Genomic DNA, 10715 nt, shown 5'->3' with positions numbered 1-10715 from the left:
ATCAGTCGCAAAGAAGGAATAAGTTTGCCTGCGTATTGTTAGAAAATCATTAGATAAACAGATTCCACACCAAATCTCGTGTAATACGATATTTATCCACTCTCGACAGTTAAATTTTAAATATTTCTTCTTCCGAATACGGGAGTAGACTCCTAGGTAGGAGTGTAAAACGCTCGGCGAGTCTCGGGTTTAGTCGCACACCAGTCGTGTCCAATCCGGATCTCAAAAACCGATTCCGATATGCAGTTTATTGTATAATAGATACGTCAGCAAAACCAGTGTACACATCATGCACATATTTAATGGATTTGTCATAAGGCGCTAACAACAAAACGCAACGATAAGAATAGGAAACACAACCATAAAAATAATTATGGAGGAATGGTGAGACAGTGGCGGACCCCTCCCCCCCCGTATTTTCCACCTTTACCAGATGAACCACTTCAGTTGGAAAATCCTCTTGAAGTGTAGAATCCCTTATTGTTGATTATTCACTATTGCCGTATTGGAGGGGGAGGACAGGCGTAAGGGAGACGGGGAGAAAGGGGGTAGGGAGAAAGGAGAAAGGGGGTGGGAGAAAGGAGAAAGGGGGTAGGAGAAAGGAGAGGAAGGCTGGGGAGAAAGGAGAAAAAATAAAATATCTCCTTTTAAAATTTTTTCTTATATTTCAAGAAAAAATATCTCAAAAGGAGATGTTTTATTCTAATGGGAGAAAGGAGAACAGGGGGTAGGAGAAAGGGAGAAGATGGGTGGGAGAAGGGAGAAGGGTACCCCCCTGTCCTCCCCCTCGTATTGGGCTATTCCAGAAATAATCCATACCCCCCTATAGTCCAAATAATTATGACGTCTTAAAAGGCTATTATAATTTTTTTCTTTGACGCCTTACATCGACGACGTTAATGTAAGGCGTCAAAGAAAAAAATTATAATAGCCTTTCAAGACGTCATAATTATTTGGACTAACCCCCCTATAGAAGGTTAAGGATTTCCAGAAAAAAAATCTGTTAAAATCTCAGATTTTCAAGAAAATATTCTGTAAGTTGTCAATAATTTCCAGATTATTTCAAAAATTCTAAAAAATATTCCAGGAAAAAAATGAGAATAATACTAAAAATTCCAAGAAAATATCCTGTGGAAATAAATATTTCCAGACAAATTTAATTTCCAACAGAAAAATTCCAGATAAACAATTTTCATGAACATATAAGTTTTAATATTGTTTTTTGTGTGTCATACATGTAGATGATTAGATCAAACTGGCATTCATTCAGTGTATGGCAGCTGTATGCTTACTTGTTTTTGTTTAAATGTCTTTGTGATCAAGTTCATCCATTTCAAATGTACAATCATTCAATGGATAATTTATCTTGGGTCTTTTTATATTGTTATGATACATTACGGGTCTCTGGTAAGGGTGAAGGTTGGCTCCTGTTGTAATGTTTAAAACACTACATTTTTTTATGCACCTTTTCTAAATCAGATGCCATTGACATTGTTTCAGTGGTTGTCATTTGTTGGTGTAGTAACTTGTTCATGTTTCTGGTTTCTTTTTTTTTCATATAGATTCCACAGTTGGTTTTCTGTTATTTTTGGGGCCCATTATAACTTGTTGCTTGGTGTGAGCCAAGGCTCCATGTTTTTTGACCTATACCTGTTAACTTTTTATGCGCTGTGATTTGGGTTGAGAGATGTCTCATTGGTATTCTTACCACATCTTCTTGTTTATACATGTAGGACTCTAAAGTGCGATGGTACTCTAAAGTGCGATGGTCACGCTAAAGTGCAATGGTCTACGCTAAAGTATGACGGTGTCTCACGCTAAAGTGCAATGTTTGTTTGTTCCCTAAAGTACGATGGTACAGCACGCTAAAGCGCGATGGAACAAAAGAGAAAGATTCAAGGGCACTAATGTCAAAAACAAGTCTTTTTGCGAAATCTAGTTTGCAATGATTCAACATATATACAACTTAGATTGACAACTAATACAAATAAATTTTGGAAAATCACTTGGATCATTTTGAATATCAATGTTTAGTGAGAGTTTAATGTCTCTAGCATATTTTGATTTTTCGTATTATAGGTGGTGAGCAGTTCTCTTTTCTGTAGTTCCACATAAACGACAGTTATAGTCTGGGGTCCATTTTTTACCATATCTGTTGACAAAAAAAGACTATTTTGGATTTGTTTTAAAGGGTTGAAGGGTAGAAAAAGCACATCATAAGTTGTGATTGAAAGTTGTTTGTCTTACGTCCAGTGGCATGTATTTCATTCATATTTCGGGACTGTACATATTGAAAATTGAGCCGATTTAATCAAGATTTAAAAAAAGACAATTTTATTATAGAGCAATTATAAGACTTACAAATGTACTCCAAATCCAGGGCTGGTTTAACACCATGTTAAATAAGGCTTTACGTATATTATTATATACAGTGGCGGATCCAGAGGGGGGTTCCGGGGGTGCGCACCCCCTTTATTTTGGCAGATCAATGCATTTGAATCGGGACATATGTTTTTGCACCCCCCCTTTGCCCTGGGCTAGCACCCCCCCTTTCGAAATTCCTGCATCCGCCACTGATATATGAAATATCCTGACTGCCAAATATACATCACTGATTTCTGATTTCATGGACATGTATATGTTAAGTGCACTGTAAAACAGTTTCAGTTTACGTTTTTGAAATAGACATTAAACCTTGTTTTTTAAGTGCATATATAAAGTATAAGATTTACAGTAGAAGTTGATAACTTTAAGATTTGTCCTTGTGAGAAAACAATACTCGGGTCATAAAGACTTTTTTTAAATCTTGGCTAGTATATATATTGGCATAGTCATACATGTTCAAATGATAAAATACTGACCATGGCTTTATATGATCGGAAAGGTCTTTCAATTGCGGGTAGACATGAAGTTTTTATATTCACAATTAAAAAGATATTAACCAACATTATATAAATAGCTACACAACGAAGTGAGATCTCTGTTTTCTTCTTCTGTATTTTGTTGATGTTGGTACTTGTTCGATTAATTTTCGTATTTTAAACTGGAAATTTCTACTTTCCAGGGTTATCCAGTACCTTAACTATATAGACTACTCGAAACTTCACAGTAATTATTTTTATCAAATATATTTATTTTTAACCGGCGGTAACCGGAACACACTTAATTACGATTTAAACTTAACCCACAAACTAATGAAATATTGTCACTCACCACTTCAAAACGTTGTAGTATTCAAAGTTCTCGTCCGATTTTCTTGTTTTTGTACATCAGTCGATTTGTTTTGAAAAATTGAATAATTCTGAAAGACCACAGACGAGATTGAAATAAACAAAGGGGTTTTCCGACAGGTATTAGAGATAACCTTTCGCAATAAAAACCACGTGATGATAAGAAGTATGTCTGGTCAATTTAGGACGGCGGCATCGCACATGGTCACAAAGGGCTATTAACGATAACATACTAATTAGTCAGTTTCCATATCTTTTCTACAGAGCTCCCCGGGTTATAAATAAGTGCTAACAAATCGTTGTAGTTCCTGTCAATATAATACTTCCATGGTTCAACATAAATAGATTGTTATATTGGTTATCAAAATCAGCTAGTGGCAAAATCTTCTGAGTTTTGAATTTTATAAGCTCCAGACATCCCCCCCTTTTTTTTTGTAAAACAAAATTTTTGTTTAGTATGTATGTTATCTTTATATTTATATTATAAAATCTTCAATATAAATTTGAATAAGAAATGACTGATTTTCTACAAAAAAAAATTGTATACTGGAATGAAATTTGAGAAGTTATCAAAGGAGTACATGTAGGTTCAGTAAGACCCCTTTTTGGCTCCAAAATTAAGCAGCTTTGCAAAATTGAGCAAATGTAATCTTTTAGCTATTTTTTGGAAAGTAGAATGCTTCTGCTACATAAATATGTGCTGTTTTTGACAATACAATGTACATATATCGTGTACTAGCATCATAAAGTCATGCTAAATTACTGAAATCTTCACAATTATAGCATTTTAGTTAAATTTTAGACAGTTTCCGTCTAAAGCTTAGATAATGCAGCCTCTAATGAAGAGAAGTTATGTATACAGCATTACGGGTAACGAGGGTAAAGGGGCGAGTTTCTTCATATTTTGGCTTGGTAAATATGAATGTCATGTGAATATTCTGAGACATTTATTCAGGAGATTAAATATTTTCTTTGGTAATATCTTCTGACATCAGACTCGGACTTCTCTTGAACTGAATTTTAAATGTGCGTATTGTAAAGTGGCCGCATTCGTGTTCATTCATAATATTAAAATGTAAGTTGTATTTGATGATAATACATAACATATACATGATATATAAAGGTTGAGGATGAACACGGATGCGGCCACTTTCATTTTTGACGAAAACCATCTTAAAAGTGACGTTTTTTGGCATATTTGTTAGATTTTTAACCGGATTTTTGTGACAAAAATGTCGGTTATTGATTTGGGGATGTACGGCGGGCGGGCGGGCGGGCGGGCGGCAATCAAATGTTGTCCGTGCATTAACTCATGAACCGTTCAATCAAAGCTTTTAAAATTTTAATATGTTGTTACTGACAACTAAATGAAGGTCAAGTTCAATAATGGCGATTTTGACTTTTACCGTTCAGGAGTTATGGTTCTTGAAAGATTGAAAAATGAAGTTTCCAGTCGTGTCCGTGCATTTACGCATGAACTGTTCTACTAAAGCTTCCCAAATTTTAATATGTTGTTACTGATGACAAAATGGAGGTCATGTTTAATAATGACGATTTTGACTTTTACCGTTCAGGAGTTATGGTTCTTAAAAGATTGAAAAATGGAGTTTCCAGTTGTGTCCGTGCATTTACGCATGAACTGTTCTACCAAAGTTTCCCAAATTTTAATATGTTGTTACTTATGACAAAATAGAGGTCATGTTCAATAATGGCGATTTTGACTTTTACTGTTCAGGAGTTATGGTTCTTGAAAGATTGAAAAATGGTGTTTCCAGTCGTGTCCATGCATTTTCTCATGAACCATTCAACCAAAGCTTTTGAAATTTTTATATGTTGTTACTGATGACAAAATGGAGGTCAAGTTTAATAATAAGGATTTTGACTTTTACCGTTCAGGAGTTATGGTTCTTGAAAGATTGAAAAATGGAGTTTCCAGTCGTGTCCCTGCATTTACGCATGAACTGTTCTACCAAAGCTTCCCAAATTTTAATATGTTGTTACTGATGACAAAATAGAGGTCAAGTTCAATAAAGACGATTTTGACTTTTACCGTTCAGGAGTTATGGTTCTTGAAAGATTGAAAAATGGTGTTTCCAGTCGTGTCCGTGCATTTTCTCATGAACCATTCAACCAAAGCTTTTGAAATTTTTATATGTTGTTACTGATGGCAAAATAGAGGTCAAGTTCAGTAATGATGATTTTGACTTTTACCGTTCAGGAGTTATGGTTCTTGAAAGATTGTAAAATGGCGTTTCCATTCACGTTGTTGCATTTACTCATGAACCATTCAATCTAAGCTTTTCAAATTTTTATATGTTGATACTGATGACAAAATGGAGGTCAAATTTGATGTTGACAATTTTCACTTTCACCATTCATCAGTAATGGTTCTTGTGATATTGCCAGGACACAAATAAATATTAATAAATCCGGTTTGCTGTCGTTGTGACAGCCTCTTGTTCATATTTAAGCTTCAATCGGAGCGTTTTTAATGACTGATCATTTAAATCTTTTACATAAACTAATCGAATCAATTGAAATATACACTTAAGTGTTTAAAAAGTGTCCTAAATATCTCGTTAGATGAAACTGAAATTTGGGGCCAAAATCGGCCCTTACCGGACCTACTCCTTTAATGTTCTCATACCACAGTCACAATTTGAAAATGTTTTCTCCAAATACAAATGGTTTTTAAAAAAATTATAAATTAGTTCACAATACATTACAAAATAAATGTGTCTCTAATCTCATATAATTTCCTGTACATGCAGTTTTACAATTTTCTATTTGTCGCCTGCAACTAAAGTGGCCAAATCTAGACATCTAACAATCCTTCTTTGGGGAACGATTTATATAATTTCTTATTGTTTTCAAATTCCTGTATTTCTTTACATGTTATAATTTCCTAAAACATCATGAAATTAAAGAAAATTACAAAACTTTTAAACAATTGTTAAACTCTAAATTTGTATAATATGAATGACATTTGATTTTTTAAATGTATACATGTTTAACATTTTTAAAGTTAAGATAAGTTATGGAACTGAAAGATGATACATTATGTATATATATTCAAAACATATTCATATAATAGATGTAATCATATTAATCCACTTAGACAAATAGAGTCAATGTATTATAATGATTGATAAATAAACGGAAAAAATAACAATTTAAATAATAAAAAAATAAACTTTTCTAATTTTAAAACTGAGACTAAATATTTATTTTTGCAGAGCAAGGGATTATGGATACATAGTTCCTAGTATTTATCTCCTTTGTCTTATAACATGTGGTTCAAGTATTTGCATGTAGTATATTATGATATAATTAAAGTCCACAGAAATGGCCATGTGTTCACAGTGGGACTTCTTTAAAGCTTTTTAATTACTGATTGTTTGTCAACTAGATGGCTAGATAAAATAATCTTCAACCTCAACAACTATGAAAAGCAGTAGGTCCTGGTGTGTGGTTTCTCACAAATTTCAATACAAACATACTTGTAGAGAACATAAATCATTGTAAATAAAACCCTATAAATCCAGATAGTGAACTATGATTTTGTTTTTATTTTAAAACCATTAAAACACTGACTTGTAAATAGTTGTAAAAATCTTGATTTGTTATCAACATCCAGTATTTTTACTTAGTCATTTCTTTTGATTCTTCATTTCTTAGTATGGATGTTTTGCATTTTTTATCATAAACCTTATAGCTGCATTAAAATATGACTCCTTCACAATAAAAAACAAACTTGAAACAAAAAGATAACTATGGGTCTATAATCAAGTTTGATTACAAAATCAAAAGTTAAATATAATTAGTGGAATTTGGATGTTAGAACCATTTGTTATGTTTATAAAGGTTTTTTTTTTATCATTTTTGTCATGAATAAATTATAATATACACAGTATTCATATCAATTTAATTTCACTTAGTTCTAGAAATGCAAGTTTCAAAATATTTTTTTTAATCACAGGCATTTATTTTCTGAGAATTTTTTCCCTTATGCCATGACCATAACCATGATAACACATGTTTTATGAAAATGCAAAAAAGCAAACAAGTTCTATAATACCAATATACTGATATACATGCATGTACATGTAACTTCCATGGTAAAAGAAAAGAGGGGGAAATATTATTATCTCAATCTCCAATTAGAAGTTGTGAATTGTCCCAATAAGATTACAAATGTAATAGTAAACATGTCATGTGGTGTTGAAAGTATGCATTTCTTTTGAAGTATTATCACTATCAATATCTACATGAATATCATATCCCCTGAATGTTATGTTAGAAGCTGAGGTACATGAACAAATGTACATTTTTTTATTTTTTTTTAGGTCCTATTGCAAACAATTTCAAATTTACAACTCTCAGACTTAATAGATATAGGAAGATGTGGTGTGAGTGCCAATGAGACAACTCTCCATACAAATAACAATTTAAAAAGTAAACCATTATAGGTTAAAGTACGGCCTTAAGTTCAGTACTGACAACTCTGGCTTACAACATGTATGGACACACTTTATACATGTAGTATTAAAATAATAAAATGTGGTATCATTTCCAAATTGCCAATAAGACTACTCTCCAATAGTTAAGATAATCATGCCATCTGCTGTGGGTATTTTTCAATTTTCACATCTTTTGATCCACTGGAAGGCGTCAAAGCAAAAGCTTAAAATAGCTTTCCTAGACATCATAATTATTTGTACTAACTCCCCACCAGAGATCAAAAGATACAAAATTAACCACTTAAGAATATCGTACAGCCTTCAACAACGAGCAAAAACCTATTAAACCACTTTAAATTTCTGGTACATTGTTTGTAAAGATACATAGGGCTTTAGAATTACCTAATGAACTACAGATATACATACAAGCACAAATTTATCTTAAGTTTACTGAAAGCGACTAGAATCCAGATTTTCCATGGAATTTTTAAACTTTTATTGTTGCCTTCTATAGGATGCTCTGGATTTCCAGAAATTTTCTAATAACAACAGCATAATTTTCCATGGAATATTTTAATTTATCTTTTTGCCTTCTATAGGACCGACATGGAATTCCAGATTTTTTTCTGAACCACATCCCAAATTTTCCATGGATTTTTTTCTGAACCCCATATACCTTCTATAGGGGGGGGTATGGATTATTTCTGGAATAGCCCATTCACTACATGTATCTGTAGCATTAACATCCTGACACAAATATGTGTGCAATACGCATTGCTGAAATGTGACGTTTTTCTCCTCAAAAGATGATATTGTTGTAACAAATCTGTGTTTATTTTTTTTATAGTTTATGAGCATGGCACCTACATCCCCATTTATCTTGTTTGAAGAAAAATTGATGGAAGTCATCAAAAAAACACCAAAGACATCACCCCTGGAGATATATATTTTAAAAATATATCTGGAAATGAAAACAGAAACTGACATTGTTCAGGTTTGTACTATAGTCATGATAGTAGGATATAGACTGTCTGATGGACATGCATGACAATTTTTTATACCCTGTAAGAATATAAGATGGTCCCAAATGTTTGTTTGTAGACTGTTAACATCATGTAAAAACTTGAAGGCATTATTTGACGTTTTTATACCCCATCAAATGAAGTTTGTGTGGGTATATAGGAATCACCTCTGTCTGTCTGTCTGTCTGTCCATCCGTCCTGCTCATTGTCCTGAGCAGAACTTTTGTACCTTAGTACCTACATTGTAGGATTATCAAACTTGGTATGTGGATGAATCATATACGGGAGGTGGATGTGTCACGAATGAAATTATGTCACAATGACCTTGACTTTGATCTTCATGATAGCAAAACGAAGATGATGTGTCACGTACCAAATTTAGGTCAATGTGACCCTTGACCTTCATGATAGTAAAATGTCATCCACTTTTTTCTTTATAATTTTTAAAGCTTTTCTTCTTCATGTTCTTCATGTCATAGCTTTTGTACTGTAGAGCCTAGGTGGTTGTATCATTGGCATAGCTTTTGTACTGTAGAGCCTAGGTGGTTGTATCATTGGAAGATGAACTTCTTGCGATATCAGATGTAAGTCTCATGACTTATAGGGTTAGGCAAGTGAGAGGGAAAAAGGGGTGGGGTATAGAGTTGTGCTCATAGTTTCAAGTTAGATTTAATATGGAACAAGAATTTCATTGCAGACTCAATACACATGATACATTTACAAGTTTAACTTCATACCCTTGGGAAGGAGATTTGAAAGAATTTTGACACGCATCTTCATCAGTGATATCTCACCCATTATTTCATGATGTTATTATTATACAATTTTATTTCTATCTATTATTCAATTTTCCGTATTTAGCGCCAAAGTTCGGGAGCGGAGTATCACTAATAAGCATCAGTTCACACAGATTTCTTGTTTTGCTCTTGCATACATATATTATTATTTAGTGTACAGTTTTGTAACTGCTGAATATTGATTTTCATGTGTGTTATCTTTAGGAAGTAGGAACCAAGTATGACAGTCCCCCTCTAGATGAGAAGGACAGTTGTGGACAGAATTCAAGGAAAAGGAAAGAAAAGAATAGACTTTACACCTGGATAAAAAATTTCATAACAAGAAAGACGTGTGCACCTGTGGAATCTTGTGAGTTTATGATGTTTATCATGTTTATATGCACATTGATTTAAGAATTGAATGCATATTTTTTGTACTTAATCGGCGTGTAAAAGCGTTGACCGAAGCACATTTTATATAAAGCGTGGAAGCGCTTCATACAAAAAATGTGTGCACGGTCAACGCTTTTACACGCCCATAAAATGCAAAATCTGCATTCAATTCTTAAAATTACATTTTCAGTCAAAAAAAAACCAAAATCACATCAAAGTTCAAGGCAATATTTTTTCTGCGCCAGTCGAGTGTTTCGTCTATAAAAGACTCATTAGTGACACTCTTATCTAAAACTATGCAAATCCAAATCACTATGAAGTTGAAGAGATTATAAACCCAAAATATACCGAAACAGGGAACCAAAATAAGACCAAGGAAATCCTATGCCTTGAAGTAGAAAAACTTTATTGTTTTAAACAATTTCAAAATTTATAACAGCACATTTAGTTTGATGAATCACGTCAGCACCGAAGTGTTGACTAGCGGAGCGGGTTAACCTCTAGGAAGAATACCTCCACCAGCAGTGAAAACCATCATGGTGTTAAAAAAAAAAATCACATCAAAGTTCAAGGCAAGATTTTTTCTGCGCCAGACGCGCGTTTCGTCTATAAAAGACTCATCAGTGACGCTCTTACATGTATCTAAAACTATGCAAATCCAAAATCACTATAAAGTTGAAGAGCTTATAAACCCAAAATATACCGAAACAGGGCACCAAAATAAGACCAAGGAAATCCTATGCCTTGAAGTAGAAAAACCTTAGTGTTTTAAACAATTTCAAAATGTATAACAGCAAATTATGAATTTCCAACATAGTGTATTTTAACAGATTT

At 33.2% G+C, this 10715-nt stretch overlaps 1 protein-coding gene across 1 annotated transcript in view; it reads left to right on the top strand.

Annotated features, from left to right (window-relative positions):
• The first annotated feature begins 209 nt into the window (after nucleotides 1-209).
• The window catches only part of LOC139509024 (uncharacterized), a 33783-nt gene continuing 23277 nt past the window's right edge, over nucleotides 210-10715 (top strand). Inside the window, exons 1-3 of the mRNA XM_071296054.1 lie at nucleotides 210-384; nucleotides 8538-8684; nucleotides 9714-9858. Of these exons, the coding sequence (XP_071152155.1) occupies nucleotides 382-384; nucleotides 8538-8684; nucleotides 9714-9858 (295 nt within the window). The 5' untranslated portion in view covers nucleotides 210-381. The remainder of the gene's footprint in view (nucleotides 385-8537; nucleotides 8685-9713; nucleotides 9859-10715) is intronic.

The sequence above is a fragment of the Mytilus edulis genome, unplaced genomic scaffold, assembly GCF_963676685.1.
Source record: "Mytilus edulis unplaced genomic scaffold, xbMytEdul2.2 SCAFFOLD_241, whole genome shotgun sequence".
Taxonomy (NCBI): Eukaryota; Metazoa; Mollusca; class Bivalvia; order Mytilida; family Mytilidae; genus Mytilus; species Mytilus edulis.
This window is presented reverse-complemented; position numbering and strand designations above follow the sequence as displayed.